General features: G+C 32.7%; 1 protein-coding gene and 1 long non-coding RNA gene across 5 annotated transcripts in view; one reads left to right on the top strand and one right to left on the bottom strand.

Moving 5' to 3' along the window:
- The first annotated feature begins 9 nt into the window (after positions 1-9).
- Positions 10-3,828, top strand: LOC136026499 (uncharacterized). Its single transcript, XR_010617324.1, has 2 exons — positions 10-205; positions 3,418-3,828. It is a non-coding gene; the product is annotated as an uncharacterized LOC136026499 (long non-coding RNA).
- A 927-nt stretch (positions 3,829-4,755) lies between these two features.
- The window catches only part of LOC136026495 (7SK snRNA methylphosphate capping enzyme-like), a 69,800-nt gene continuing 57,596 nt past the window's right edge, over positions 4,756-16,959 (bottom strand). For 3 of the 4 annotated variants that reach the window (XM_065703117.1, XM_065703120.1, XM_065703118.1), the window contains one exon: positions 4,756-11,801. In XM_065703117.1, the coding sequence (XP_065559189.1) occupies positions 11,316-11,801 (486 nt within the window). In that variant the 3' untranslated portion in view covers positions 4,756-11,315. Of the gene's footprint in view, positions 11,802-13,740; positions 13,899-16,959 lie in introns of those variants that run through there. The other variant, XM_065703119.1, reaches the window with a different exon arrangement.

Below are 16,959 nucleotides of genomic sequence, written 5' to 3'. Positions count from 1 at the left end.
TTTTGTCACTCCGCATCTTCAAGAAAATTCAAAATTAAAAGCAATACTTTGTTCATTTTCAGGAGATTTTTTTTTTAAGTTTTTCATAAAATTTTTCTCTGCTGAAGTTCAAAAATTTAATATTTCTTCTTATCCAACAGTTTGTGGTAAGGAACTGATAGTAAGGAGTGACGCGGTTAAATTGCAACCGAAATTCTAAAAAAACGTAATTTGCCATTTTTTTATGTGTGCTGTTGCATTGGTGATTTCTTTTTTCAATATATATATATATACATATACATATATATATATATATATATATATATATATATATATATATATATATATATATAGACTACGAGCCTGTGACAAGTTGCCTGATTTTCAAAAGAATGAAAAAACATCCTCTAAAAGTCAATGCATCTTATCACATTATCAGAATCAGCGTAACAAAGAACCCTGCTGTGGAGCTTTCAAGATCCCATCTTAAAAAATATGAATTTTTGCATTTTTATTTTTTTGCCCAAAAAAACATGATGGATGCCAGTTTATTAGTTTTTTTCCCCAGGGTTGATCGTATGGAACCAGTGGTCCTAAAATATTGGAACATGGCTCATTTAAACAGAAATTAAAAGTTCTAGTGTCATTTTTAAAGGACCAAAAAGAGTAGAGGGTAGCTAGCTCCCCTCCCATGCCCATTTGTTCTGCCAAAATAGGTTTATCAAAATTTGAGAAAACCATTTTGTTCAACACAGTTGATAGGCCCAATACCTATACCTTTAGAGATAACATGACCTCCCAAAGCCCCTGTGGAAACGTCTTTAAGTTAAGTTAAGAAACTTGCCAAGTGTTTACGCATAGTATTTGTTATTTTGAAGTATGCATATATTTTGAGGGTGGGGAAGGGTGAATAAGTTCTTGGGGGTGAAATTTTGCACTGGAGGAATTTGCCAGAACTCCTATACAGAATTCTTTTAATTTGTCTTACTTTCTCTATCTCAGCTCAATTTTACATATGAAGATGTTAATGGTAATTGTCTGGGGCAACTTTTTACCGGGATTGAATTCTCTAGAGAATTTGTCCGTGGAGGGAGAGCCAAATATTTTGGCGTTATTTAAAAAAAAATGATCAGAAATTAAAAAACAAGCCTTTTTCAACTGAAAGTATGTAGCAACATTAAAATTAAAATGAACATAAATTATTACGTGCAGGTGGGGGAGGGGGTTTACCCTGCTCTTAAGACCTCGCTCTTAACGTGAAAGTTTAACTTTTTGTCCCAGTTCTTCAAGAACAACTCCTGAAAAACAAGGGTCTTTTAATTAGAATAATAAGAAATTTATTTTAAAGTACTTAAAAACTTTAACGTGAACAGTAAGGTATTGAGAAGGGACCAATTCCCATCAAATACATAATAATCTATGTTTTTTTAAGTTCTAGTGTTGCTCCTTACTTTCAGTTGAAAAAATTAGTTTTTTTATTTAATTTTTACTCAGTTTTAGTTTACTACAGTTGCAGGAAAACAGTATTTAGTTCGGTTCATTGGAATGGAGTGAATAATGCTAAGCACTAGATGGATATGATTCCCATAAGGTATCCTTAAATGATGAAAGGACTTTTTTTAATTCTTTTTTAAGATTTCCCAAGACTTTTTGGAGAATCCTGAAGTAATTTTACAGATGTCTCTCAAAAGTTAGAGATCAAAATTAAATTTCCACAATTCCAAAAAAAAACAAATGATAAGCAGCTACAAAAGTGATGCGTATTTAAGATATTTTTCTTAAGAGAAATAATCATGGGCGTTTTTTAGCGACCCAAATGGGAGGGGAGGGAATGTATTTTTTTCTTGGCATATCTAACACGGTGTTATTAGATTTCAACTGAACGTGACACTAAGAAACAACTGGAATTCTAATTGCACCATTTGGGTTACCAGACATATAACGGGGCCCAAATCTTTTCATTAGGACATGTATAATTGGAATAAGACTCCCCTTTAAAGGTGAAAGTTTCGAAAGAAACCAAATTTTTTCTTCAAAAACTAAAAACTGATATCTGTTACAACTTTATGCAGCTATCAGTTTTCTTTTTTATACATCGGAGAGAACACAATTGCAGAAACCAATAAGATAATAATTTCAGTTTTATTTGGTTGCCATAAATATATTTTTATTCAGAAAGGATTTTATCTAGAGATACGGATAGTTTATACTTTACTGAAAACTTAATATAGACTGCTTTCAATATTTTTCTAAATTAACATTACCTTATATATTTTGATCTTGAAAATTTTTTGAAGCAAGCTACGAAACATATTCAGTAGTGCCTTAAATTTCCTATTCCAAATGTTTGAAACCTTTGACAGGGGCGTCTTTCAAAAAATATTTCTTTTAGAAATAAGTACTTTTATACAAAATTATAGCATCTTGTTGTATTTTTCTCGATGTTTTTTAGTTTACATTTTTACACTACTACTACAACTACTACTACAGCTGAAACCATCACGGTAGGAAGCCGGCTAATAACAGCACTGCTATAAACACTCGTCAAGCCTACTTCTTAACTTTTCATTTGAATCCCTGCCACCAAATTCTTACGTCTTTCAGATACTTTCCCGTGAGCCCTTCACACTTCCATCCACGGATATCCTACTTTTCGTTTGATCCAGCTGCATTGCGAGATTCTCGGCAACCCGTTATCCTTCAAACGACAAACACGTCATAGCAATCTAACCTTTCTTTCATTATCATTGGTCTCATTCAATACAGTTGGATAAAAGAACATTTTTGTGCAGCTTCGAGACACAATTCTTAAAGGGGCCTAGCATATCCCCCCGCGAAAAAATCCCCTTCCACAATGCCTCCCTGAAAAGCACATCCCCCTATGAAAAAATCTCCCTCCCCCAATACCTTTGTGGAAAATTCTCCCCATATATGAAATTGAGCAGCCAAAAGGAAATTAAGAAAAAATAAAAAAAAAATGAAGAAGAGAAGGCATTCTGGTAATATTGTACTTATACTCCAAAATACATGTAGAATAAATGGCGTAGAATCAAACAGTTCGTGGTAACAAACTGTATGTAAAGAGTGACTCGGACCTATAGTAGCCAAAACTCTCTCTCTCTCTAAATAAAAAAGAAGAAATTTTGATAACAATTAACTCATTAAAAGAATTAGATTTAACGCTGATTCTGAATTTGTAAAATTCATCAGGTTGACTATTGCGCACCAAACGCGACGAGCCAGAGAAAATTTGCCTTATTTGTCGAAAAATAGAAAAAACAACCAAATGGTGTATGATCTCAATGGAAACATTGCAATTGAATGAAGTATTTTAAAGAACTCTACTGTAAAGGTTTCAAGGTTCTATCTGTACAAATGTGGAATTTTGCATTTTTTTTTTCCTGAACACAGATCATGGATATTTTTTTTCTTTTCCAGGGGGTGATGGTGTCTATACGATGGTCTTAGAAAAGCAGGAGAGGACTCCTCCGATCGGAAATTAAAAGTTCTAGAACCCCTTTAAAGTAACCAAACACTAAAGTAGTTTGCACCAAACACTACGATTTAGCCCCATGGAGAACGAAGTTCATATCGACAAAAAAGTATCTGACAACTACATATTGAGCTTCCAGTTGCAGATGAAGTTATGCTGGATGGTTGCACATCCTTTCCTGAAAAGTCACATAGTCTATACAAGTAAAGGTACATCAGACAGGAAAATCTTCTAGTGTGCGCCTAGTGGAAAATATACAATACTTTTTTGGGAACAGGGCTCCATTATTTTTTGAAACATTTCTTTACTTAAACTATTGCTTATTTATTTGAAAATAAAAAGCGGCCAATTTAAAATTTACCTTCTTCTGGCATAGAGATTAACTGCTAAATTAGAAAAAAAAAACTTCTTTAATGACCTTAAGATGGGAAAACCTTCTGACATACACTTAGTGGACGCGTTCTTGATCGCAAGGGGTGAACTGCTATCATGTACTAAAGTTGACGGCAGGGTGGTTACGGAAGAGGTGAGGGATGATCCCACTCCTCTAGTGTTTTTAGCCAGTCGAGTAAAAATTGAGTTGGTAAAATAGTGACGTGAAGGAAATGTGTGACGTAAAATAAACGAATGAAGATGAGCCTCAGCCGGTAAAATCGGCCTTCCCCCTCCCTGAAAACATTTTGGCAACGGACACCTCTGGTTGGTAACAGACCAAGTCCAAGTGAAGATACTCTTTGTACTTTTTAGTCTCAGCCTGCTATCTCTGCGCACTTCCATCATAGGGCCACTCTTCTGCAGTTCCCACTAATTTCATATTAGTAAACTAATCAAGCTACAAACATGAACATGTGGAATAGCTTTGGAGCCATGAAATGTAATAAGGCTCCACAATCATAAATATAAACTAAACAAAAATGAACAAAAATTTAAAATGTCAAAGTGGGTTCTAGGGTTCTTTTTCCTCCATTTAAACCAACTTAAAATAATAATTAGATTAAAAAAGTCTTTTGGACAAAATTATGTTTGTAATACAAAATTATTCTTTTACCGTATTTTTACTTTTAAAGACCTATAGAGTTTGATTTGTTGTAAAAATGCATACTATTAGAAAAAACGATACAAATTGCATATATATAAAAAGTAACCTCTCTGGAGGTAGTATATTTGGCTTCCAGAAAATAGGGGAGATGGCAAAATCTCTCACTACTTTTCAAGAAAGGATTCATAGGCTTTAGCTTAGGATAAAAAGAAAGCGCAACATTGAAGCTGCTTTTACTAAAACATCTTATTCAAACCTTTAATTTAAACAAATATAAAGTAGATACAAAAGCAAACAAAATCAGGGCATAACCAAATAACCGGTCGAAAGTCAGTCCAAGCACCCAATGGAAGCTACCCACATGCTAAACATTCGAAAGTCCTTTATACGCATTGAAGAAAAATATACAAATATCATCTGCTACTTCAATGAACGTAAAAAGAACCCATGAACAATGAATAGCAATATCAGTGGCTTCGATTCACAAAATCTTAGAGAGGGAGGAGAGGGGGACTCGTCAGTGTTTTCATGAAAATCCCCCAAGAAAAGCATTTTGCAATGAAAATATCCCCAAAAAGGTATTTGTGAAATTCTAGGAGGAGAAATTTAGGGGACATAGGACCTCCCGTCCAATTGATGCCACTGGGCAATACCCACCTTTTCTTATTAGATACCTACAAGTATACACAACAAAAGACAATCCAGCGTCTCCGTTTTTTGAAATAAAACGGTAATATAGAAATATATTAGCAAGGGGAAATATATTATATATAGAAGTATATACATATATATTATATTATAATATATTACAATATATGTAATTTATCTGTTCATTCCGTTAGACCTGTGCGTTATTACAGCTTCACATTGGTTAGAATTACGTATATACTAGCCAGAGAGCCTTCCGGACGAAAACTATAAATTAGAAAAAAACCGTGTGTATACCGTTTTATGAGAACCCGAGAAAAATTTTCTCATCCTTCTCCCAAAATCCTATTTCCCTCACCCCCCCCCTTCTAAATGAGACTTCGAAGAATTTTCAATTTGACCCCCAGGCTATGAGACCAACTTTGATATTCTTAATAAACTACATACAAGATTCCTCACCTTTTAATGAAACCTATTGATTACAAGCCATCTCTTATAATCAGACACACTACATACCTTTAGGAAAAAAAGCAAATATATGTTCTCTTTTAAGCATCAAAAGCCAGCTGACACTCCCCCCCCCCTCAAGAGAAACGGCTGTTAACCGTTCTATAGTATCGGTTAATAGTTTTCAGATTAGCTACTGGATGACTGCACCTAACCAACACATCTACACTCTATATGTCTGTATACAGGGAATGTGTAGAGTTGTATATACAGTGTATTATAAAGAGTTGCTAGGAGGTTAACAGAACATTAGTTTTTCAGTTGAGAATTTCTTCGTAGCAGTGTTTCCTCTTTTATATTTTCGAAGTTAAGTTCTTGATTTCTTTTTTTATGGGTCAAAAAATTTCAAATGGCTCAAAAATCTTCGATTATCTCAGGGTCGATCTATTCATGCATCGGCTCATTCATTGCTGGATTAGTTACTTTTGTTTGATTTGACGGTTTAGTCATGACCGTTGTTGAAAATTTTATTTCTCATTCTTATTGTGGTAATATTATCAGATTACATCGTGTTTGCTGTCAAACGTTTCACGTGTAAATCCTCTTAAAGTAGGGTTTAATGAAACCATATGGTTTCTGCGTAAAGTGCCTTTATAGGCTAGTGCTACCGATTTGTGAGTGCGTTTTTGTTTGATAACGGTTAATCCGTGTAGCTTCTCATTGTTCTCTGCTCAAGCGACTTCCGACGTCAGATGATGAGCACGTGTGATGTTACTTCAATTTTTGGTGATTTACTCCAAAGTCGTTTAGGTTTAGATTTCAAGTAACTTTATTATTCATATGAACGAACAAAAGTCACTACAGACAGTTGTTCCACTACAGAAAGGTAGTTCCGAAATTAGGAAACCAAAGGCCAAATACCGTAGAGCCTTTCACTCAATTGGACTATCTGTCTTGGCTTTTTCTACAATTAGACATGACGTGATGCTCATACCTATTGCATTCTATTTCAAAAATTAAAGCTGCCCCAGTTGCCATGACAAGGGGGTTGCCCACTTTTATCTAACTTTTCACTTTGATTCGACTTTTTTGTTTATATTTGAGTCGGAAGGGGGCCGCTGTAATCAATTTTTCCCAGGACACCACCAACCCTAGATACAGTTCTGGCTATGCCTCAAATAATTCTGAAAAACAAATTTAGTTGGCGCATAGAACTGTCCACCGCGTCATTTCAAAAAAGAAAACATACATTATAACAATATATATTATTGAGTCAAATTAAAAATTAGAATGATTACCATGTAAATTTTTAGAAGAAGCATTTTTAAATTCTTTCATTGAATTACCTATACTAAAATACACAAAATTAGATTTCGTCTCCTTTGTTTTAAGTTTTAGGCTATTTTTTGTCACGAACAGCGTTCAGATTTGTAATTTGGCTCATTCAACCAGCATGCTGGTTAAGACCTTTCTCAGGGCATTAAAAGGACACAGGAATCACATAGCTTATTGGTAGATCCATAGGGTACACGAACAAAGCTCTATCAAAAACTCCAAACTTAGTAATGAAGTCGACTTCATTACGTGTAAATCAGTAATGACAGTAATAAAGAAGAACAAGTTAATTACATAGTTACAAAATACCAACTGAATATCAACATTGCATCTAGGCATTACACACGCTTTAACATACTCTTCTAAATAACATTTTACATCTCTCGTAATTTTTTTTAAATACATTCATCGTGGCTAAATTTCTAACGTTTTTTCGGGTTAAACCTATTCTAGGGTCGGTCTCAATAGCACTCACTTCATTATTTAATCCAAATGAATAAAGTAAACCGACTGGTCTGATAAACATAACAAATCTAACGAATTACTAGTTTTACGATGGAGCATGAATAAACCTAAGAACTCACAGACGAGCAAGTCATGAACCACTTCACAGACTAATAATAAAAATAAAATAAAAAAATCAAAGTATGAATACAATGCAAAATAAGATGATAATGAATGACAATAGAAAAGCAAATTGACTCTTGGCCACCCAGAAAATAATTAATATACATTATTATTCTTATACAATTCAGCTGCTTTCCCCCTCCCTCCAAATCATCGAGCCGAGTCTCGATTTAGGCGTCTGCCTTCATTCCACCAAAGATTTTGATGAACGGTGCTTTGTTCTGAGGGTGTACAAAACCACAGGAAGGCCATGCCCCTTCCCACAACGGAACCACACTCAGAAGAATTCTTCAACCAATTATTCGATGGTTTCTGAGGTTTAAAGATCCCCCAGCCCATTCATGCATAATTCATCTAAAAATAACAGAAATTTTTAAACCTCTCATCCGCGGTAGTCTCTGCATGATGTTGAATATTTGTGTTGTTCACAAAGTTGAAGGCTTTTTTTTACCAATAAATTTTATACAAAATACTGGAGTCAAAAAATGAAAGTATTTGTGGCTAATGCTGAGCTACCCCATGTTAAATTATAAGTTTCGTATCGTAACAATTTTTCTGTGGAATTCACAAATTTGGATTTTTATAGGAGTTAACGATCAAAATATTGGTCCACCATCACGACAGGGTTGCCAATGCTTCTTCTAACTCGTGTTTGCATCATTGTCAAAAAACCCTTAGTACCTACTAGAAAATTATCAACTAGATGCAGAGCTTCTCAGATATTCAGCATAGTTATGATCCTGCATAAAGTAGGAATCAAGTTGAATTTTCGATTTTATGGCCGGGTGGGCCCATACACTCTGAATCAATCTCAGGCCTCCATTGCTTCCACATCTAAACAGAACAGCAATAAAACAACTAATTAACGGATGGTAAGGCCAATGATAAATTTGGAAACAGAAAACAAATGAAAGGAGTGTCCTAAAAAGTTAGGACAGTTATGGTATTTAATATTTAGCATCAGTATTTGATAACAACACTATTTTTGCCCGTTTTTGATTATTTTCTTTGTTTTTGTAACTTCAGAAAAAAAATTGAGTGAAGCAATGACTTTTTCATCAAATCTAAAACTGAAAAAGAGGACTTGCTCGAATTGACATCAAAGAAGCTCATATACAAAATAAAAGATTACATATCTAAACTTAAGCCGCTACTATTTTTTTTTATATCAAGCATATTTCAACATTTTCAAAAAAGAATAAAATAGATAATAGTTTTCCAACCTTCTGAATGTTGTGACCCCCTCAATAGGTAAAAAATAAAGCCAGTCATCTGTGGGTCCCTTATAATGAAAAATAAATAGATGCCAATCATGTATATTATGAGTAAAGAATAACTGATTGATACGTCATCACTAATGCTTCAATGTTTTTACTATTACACACAAATCTGATTGAAATATATTAAACAATGAATGCAAATTTTTTGTTTAATTACAGCTGTCAATTCATTGACCGACTGAGACAACTTGCCTGAGAATCTTGGAACCCTTGGTGGTCACGATCCACGAGTTGAAAAACGGCACACTAGCCTATCGGTTCCCAAACTCTTTGGCTGAACATTTATTTCGCCTCGCTTCGAGACAAAATCTGTCTACGTTACTCTTAGAATTCATTTAGACAAGCTGCATATTCTAATAGTCATTTTTTAACTTTTTTTTTTTTTTTTAACTTTAAGAACTTTTTTTCAAAAACAGCCCTAGCATCCTTACTTCAACGAAGTTGAATTTGAGCTGAAGTCCTGGTTGAACTTCGTTGAAGTAAGGATGCTAGGGCTGTTTTTAAAAAACATTATTTAGTTTTAATTCTCACAATTTAAAGTAAGTTTATTTATATATACATATTTTCTCTCTTGTTCTCGTATTGTGTTGAAGACGGCCCTTGGACATAGGGCCGAAATATTCACAGAACTGATTTCTACTGTCTTGAAAAGATTTTCCCTTTTGTTTCTACTTTGTATTTGTTTGTTATGGAAAGACAGTGTGGTCTTCGTCGTTAGATTTGTACGTTATTTCCTTTTTCCGATAAGAGCCGTTGTTTCTTAGAATCAACCAATAAGAAGATTATGTGTTAAATACTTAATTTGAATAACACCTATATTTAGAGAGAACATGATTTGAAACAGTAAACATTTGAGTTTCCAGCCCTATTTGGTATCACAAGTTCTATAAATTTCTTTAAAAAAAAATCTTTGAATGCCAGTGAAAAACAAAGCCAATACTATAGTTTTTGACAATAAAAATACAAGTTTTTAATTCAAAACAAAATAGAAAAAGATGGAAAAAGGAATTTTTCAGTTCTTAAAATATATAAAAACTTTGTTTTCGCGAAATTCAACTCCGGATGCAAAGTTTGAAACAGAGGTGAATTAACGTGACAAACATTTTTTACTTTTAAAGCACAATACGAAATTCCTCTGTATTAGCAAAGTCAACTTCTATCAGGACACAACTTAAAATGGTTAGCAGTCATCATTGCAAGACTGAAAAACTAATTTTTTCAGTTGCAAATTAAAACCTGAGCAAACAGAATATCTGTTAATATAAAGACGTTTTTACTGTGAGGCCCGAAAGTCGACTACCCAACTGAAATTCAATACGGAAAGGAACAAGAGTGAAAGAATTTTTCTTCAACAGGACAATATGAAATCCAGCTACCGAGGCAATATTTAATTTCGGTCGGTATACAGCTTAAAACGGTACTGCAATCATTGTTATGGAGACTCAAGTTTAAAGGACTTTTAGAACTACGACTTTTTTAAAATAGGGATATTATGTAATGTCATTAGTACATTAATAATTACTTTGGATAACACCCCTTGAGCTCCCCTACTTACAGGAGTATCCTTCCTCCTTTTTTCATTATTTCAGACCTAGACCCTCTTTCTGCAGAGGAAACTAAGTTTGTTCCTAAGTTTCGAAAATTTTTATAGTTTTTAAGTCTAATACTGAAGTGACTGAATAGATTTTGGCTTTGTTTGCCTTTTTGTTCTTTGTAAAAGTGACAAAACAATCGATGGATTACGGTATTGCCCATTTTTTCTTTAAATTAAAAAAAATATGATATAATAGGGATATGATTAATATATTTTAATTCTCTTATTACATTAATACATATTAAGGATTTCCATCACCAACTGGGGGAGAGGGAACTCGGTAATAATGTCTTGCAGCAGATACCACAAATTTTCAACCACCATTAGTTCGATTAGTTTTGGCCGATAGAATAAAGAGGATAGAGGGAGTAGTTAACATGTTTCATTTTCTCAAATACGACTTCTTCGTGCATTATCGTTGGCATAGTTCTTCATAAGCCAAACAACTTTACACAATTTTTGTTAATGTCATGATTGGTTTTTAGCTTTGTATGTTACAAAAAAAAAATATAATAAAGATTAAGATGAAAGACAATTGACCAATCAATGATAAATAATTATTAAGAAATTATCTTAAATTAACTTCATACTCATCTGTATTCATTGAAATTCTACGTATTTAAAAGCATAAGCACATACGATCAATTCTTTTTAGAATTTATCCCACTTGACAACAGCAAGAACAAAATAGAAATTTAATAATCCGTCACATTCCTCTGCGGTATGCTAATTGGTAGAGCCAATTTTGCCTAAGAGAAATGCATAGTAGCCCCAAAACCACAATGACCTTCAAAAGATAACTGTCTTTACACCAAATACCCCCTAAGTGCCTTTGGAGGCGCAGGAGGATCGAAGGTAGGCTTTTATACTAAATTATGTCACGTTCAGTTCTTCAACATCCACTACTGAATCGTTTTCCACATTTTCAAGTACTTCGTCTGCTACTTTAATGCAGCATAAACCTTCTCCGTCCTCAATAGTAACATCATCATTATTGTCAACGATTTTAATATTCAAATCGTCTTTATCTCGTATTTCTTCAACAGACAGTGGGTCATGGACAACTTCATTACTCTCGAGAGTAACATCATCATTATTTTCATCAGTTTTAATATACAGATTATCTTTATCTTGTATTTCTTCAACGAATGATTGTTCATGGGAAAGTTTAACACCTTTAGTGATATGGTGAGTAGGATTAGTTTTGTGATATACATAGATGGGTCGTTGGAAACCAAGAGATTTGTGCTCAGGTACCTGAATGATTTCAAAATGACTAAAACCAACTTCTTTTTTCAAATAATCAGGAAACATATAAGGCCTCAGTCGAATTGACTCAAAATTACTCGTTATCTTAGGCTGAAAAGAAAAAAAAACCATATAAACATATGTTTATATGTTATAAACATATATAAAAGAAATATATAAGGCCTCAGTCGAATAGACTCAAAATTACTCGTTATCTTAGGCTGAAAAGAAAAAAAAAACATATAAGCATATGTTTATATGTTTTAAACATATATAAAAGAAACATATGAGGTCTCAGTCGAATTGACTCAAAATTACTCGTTATCTTAGGCTGAAAAAAAACAAACAACTAAAACATATGTTTATATGTTATAAACACATATAAAAGAAACATATAAGGCCTCAGTAGAATAGACTCAAAATTACTCGTTATCTTAGGCTGAAAAGAAAAAAAACATATAAACATATGTTTATATGTTATAAACATATATATAAGAAACATATAAGGCCTCAGTCGAATAGACTCTAAATTACTCGTTATCAGAGGCCGAAAAGAAAAAAAACATATAAACATATGTTTATATGTTATAAACATATATAAAAGAAACATATAAGGCGTCAGTCGAATAGACTGAAAATTACTCATTATCTTAGGCTGAAAAAAGAAACAACAACATATAAACATATGTTTATATTCTATAAACATATATAAAAGAAACATATAAGGCCTCAGTCGAATATACTCAAAATTACTCGTTATCTTAGGCTGAAAAGAAAAGAAAACATATAAACATATGTTCATATGCTATAAACATATATAAAAGAAACATATAAGGCCTCAGTCGAATATACTCCAAATTACTCGTTATCTTAGGCTGAAAAGAAAAGAAAACATATAAACATATGTTTATATGCTATAAACATATATAAAAGAAACATATAAGGCCTCAGTCGAATATACTCAAAATTACTCGTTATCTTAGGCTGAAAAGAAAAGAAAACATATAAACATATGTTTATATGCTATAAACATATAAACATATGTTTATTTGTTTTTCTTTTCTTTTCAGCCTAAGATAACGAGTAATTTTCAGTCTATTCGACAGAGGCCTTATATGTTTCTTTTATATATGTTTATAAAATTTAAACATATGTTTATATGTTGTTGTTTTTTCAACCTTAGATAACGAGTAATTTTCAGTCTATTCGACTGACGCCTTATATGTTTCTTTTATATATGTTTATAACATATAAACATATGTTTATATGTTTTTTTTTCTTTTCGGCCACTGATAACGAGTAATTTAGAGTCTATTCGACTGAGGCCTAATACGTTTCTTATATATATGTTTATAACATATAAACATATGTTTATGTTTTTTTTTTCTTTTCAGCCTAAGATAACGAGTAATTTTGAGTCTATTCTACTGAGGCCTTATATGTTTCTTTTGTATGTGTTTATAACATATAAACACATGTTTATATGTTATAAACATATATATAAGAAACATATAAGGCCTCAGTCGAATAGACTCTAAATTACTCGTTATCAGAGGCCGAAAAGAAAAAAAAAACATATAAACATATGTTTATATGTTATAAACACATATAAAAGCATATAAGGCGTCAGTCGAATAGACTGAAAATTACTCGTTATCTTAGGCTGAAAAAAAAAACAGCATATAAACATATGTTTATATTCTATAAACATATATAAAAGAAACATATAAGGCCTCAGTCGAATATACTCAAAATTACTCGTTATCTTAGGCTGAAAAGAAAAGAAAACATATAAACATATGTTTATATGCTATAAACATATATAAAAGAAACATATAAGGCGTCAGTCGAATAGACTGAAAATTACTCGTTATCTAAGGCTGAAAAAAACAACAACATATAAACATATGTTTAAATTCTATAAAGATATATAAAAGAAACATATAAGGCCTCAGTCGAATAGACTCAAAATTACTCGTTATGTTAGGCTGAAAAGAAAAGAAAAACAAATAAACATATGTTTATATGTTATAAACATACATAAAAGAAACATATAAGGCCTCAGTCGAATAGACTCAGAATTACTCATTATCTTAGGCTGAAAAGAAAAGAAAAACATATAAACATATGTTTATATGTTTTAAACATATATAAAAGAAACACATAAGGCCTCAGTCGAATAGACTCAAAATTACTCGTTATCTTAGGCTGAAAAGAAAAAAAATATGAAGAAGACAAACAAACGTACAAGCACTAACAGAGAGGAGGGGAAGCCTCTGAGACTATTCCAAATCCCCCATCCCTCTATAAAAATATTTAAATCTATGATACTACTACTAAGTACTTAGTGCAGTAACAAACCGCACGAGGCCAATACAGCTGTCCACGCTTCTCCTCCTACCGAATCTATTTAAAGCTTCCCCTTTTACACCCTCCCAAGGAGTGAAAATTTCCTTTTAATACTTTCTTACGACTTCTTTCAGCCCCATTCGAGAATAGTCTAAGATATAAATGCACTTCTTTTATATATTGACCCACCACACTCTCTACTCTGCGCACCTTAACTCACAAACAATTCTTTTAAATGCATTAGACGCAAAACATCCTAATTATCCTCTTCTGTATAATTTGCAAGCGACTTTTTGCAACTTGGCAGTATTTCATTGTTGAATTAGAGCCAACTTTAGCTCTAATACAGCTCAAAAAAAAAAAAAAAAAAAAAAAAAAAAAAAAAAAAAAAAAAAAAAAAACATGCCGTCTAAGCTCATTCATAATATTTTGTCTGGAACAGCAATATATCGACCAAGAAAATTAACCAGAGCAGTAAAACAGACTTATACAGGTGATAAATGGCCCATCCCCTAGAGGAGAGGTTGGGTGACGGATCATAGGCTTTTCTCTATGTGTGGGGGATTAAAATGCAAAGTCAACTTTCTCCACAGCACTTTTCAAACTTTCAAGGGGGGGGGGAATCCTATCAATCTCAGATGATGAGATCTCTTCTATCCCCTTCTCCTCATACAGAAATGAGGGCTTATTATATGGGCATTATAAAACCTTATGCACAAATTGGACATGCCTGGTTTTAATGCGATCCGTTTTTATTTAGCCGTGAAATAAAAAAAAGTCCAAATTAAAAACAGTATGATTTCGAATGAAAAATTAAGTGGACTCATTAGTATTTGCCACAGGTTAGTGTCCTGTGGCAAATGTTCTGTTATTTTTAGTTTGTTTACTGTTTTGTTTACTGATTTTCCTCTGTTTTGTTTACTTGTTAAATGTTTGTTAGGCCTGTATATGTGTTCACTCAGTATCCAATGCCTTCATGTCTTTCTTTAGGCGGCCATTTTGATTGATGTTATTTGATATATAGTTTTGTAATTAAATGAACTGAACTAGGAAACCCATGTAATATGATTCCCACAAACAAAAAAACAGATTATGAGATTACTTCTCTAAGATCTTATTTTAGTAATTATTAGCACTAAATGTGGAATTTCGTATTTTTTGCCAGAAGACAAATCATGGGTGCGTATTTATTTGTTTCTTTGTTTTTTTTTGTTTTTTTAGGGGTCATCGTATCGACCAAGTGGTCCTAGAATGTCGCAAGTGGGCTCATTCTAACGGAAATGAAAAGTTCTAGTGCCCTTTTTAAGTGACAAAAAGATTGGAGGGCACCTAGGCCCCCTCCCACGCTCATTTTTCCCAAAGTCAACGGATCAAAATTTTGAGATAGCCATTTTGTTCCGCATAGTCGAAAACCATAGTAACTATGTCTCTGGGAATGACTTACTATGTGGGAGGACCTTTCCTTGGAGGAATATTTTATAGGGGAAGAAAAATTCAATGAAAAGGGCGCAGGATTTTCTAGCATAACTATAAAAAAAATGAAAAAACAAACATGAAAACATTTTTTCAATTGAAAGTATGGAGTAGCATTGAAACATAAAACGAACAGAGATTATTGTGCATATGAGGGATTCTAAAAATACTTTAGCATAAAGAGCGAGGTATTTAGGAGGAGATAAATACCTCGCTCTTTATGCTAAAGTATTTTTAGTAATTTCAACTATTTATTCTACGGCCTTTCTGATTCAGAGGTCATTCTTAAAGAATTAGGACAAAACTTACGATTTAGTGTAAAGAGCGAGGTATTAACGAGGGTACAAACCCTATCGTACACATAATAAAAAAATAAGAATATAAAAGTTTGTTACGTAAGTTAATTCCTAAGTTAAGTGTATTTTTTACTAATAAAAACGTTCGTTAAAAATTAAAAGTTCTAGTTTGCGTTTTTAAGTATCCGAAAAATTGGAGCGCAAAGGGATTTGATTCGGGCGCATGCAAATTATAGCGATTTTGAATTCCTAAAATTCGGCCGCATAGTCTAACGTTGAAATAAAGTTTTGCATTCATTGTATCATAAGAGAGTATCAAAACTGGTAAATAGATTTAATTAATACTAAATAATGTGATCATTATAAAATGCTGTAATCAAATGTCATTAAGTCATAGATGGGTTAACGTAAAAATTCTTCTAGACTTGTTTATTAGAAACATTGTTTAATATATATTTACTTTTTAATACAATGTTTATTTTTTAATATTTAACATTATCGGAATCCGATATTATTAATAGAAATATTACTTATTTTATAGAAATATTCATTTAGAGAGAGGTATAGATTTATATTTATTAAAAGAGAGGTATAGATTTATTCAACTACAAAAATGGCAACACTTGCTTAACAGCTACCCCAAGAAGTAAAAGATCGTCTGTCAGGGGAAGGAGGGCCCCAAAAAATTCAGTTGTATCATAAAAAAGACAGCCAGACTAGGTTACGTCCTTCAATCAGCACCACAAACCATATATCAATACATTTTATCAAATATAGTATTATATTCACCCCTCCAAGGGCTCATCCCCATTGACCAATGCAAAAAAAAAAATAATGTTTTAATCCAGCAATTCGAGGTAACAAAGAGAGACTCGGGCTAATACGAACAAAAACTTTAAAAAGGGAGTTTTTATACAAACTAATACATCAAAAGTACTGGCTTTTGATGCTCATTGCGAATATGCAAAATTTATTAAGTTTAAAGTCATCCATCAAAAGCTACAAGCCTCAGTAAAATTGCACATTGTCCAAAAGGGTGAGGGGAAAAACCCCCCGAAAAACGGAATAATCTCGATCAAAATCTCACCATGAAATTCAGCATATCAAATACTCTTTTTTAGAGGTTTCACGCTCCTATCTACAAAAATGTG

Source organism: Artemia franciscana, chromosome 4 (genome assembly GCF_032884065.1).
Source record: "Artemia franciscana chromosome 4, ASM3288406v1, whole genome shotgun sequence".
NCBI lineage: Eukaryota > Metazoa > Arthropoda > Branchiopoda > Anostraca > Artemiidae > Artemia > Artemia franciscana.
Note: the sequence above shows the minus strand (reverse complement) of the source record. Positions and strands in the feature narration are given on the sequence as shown.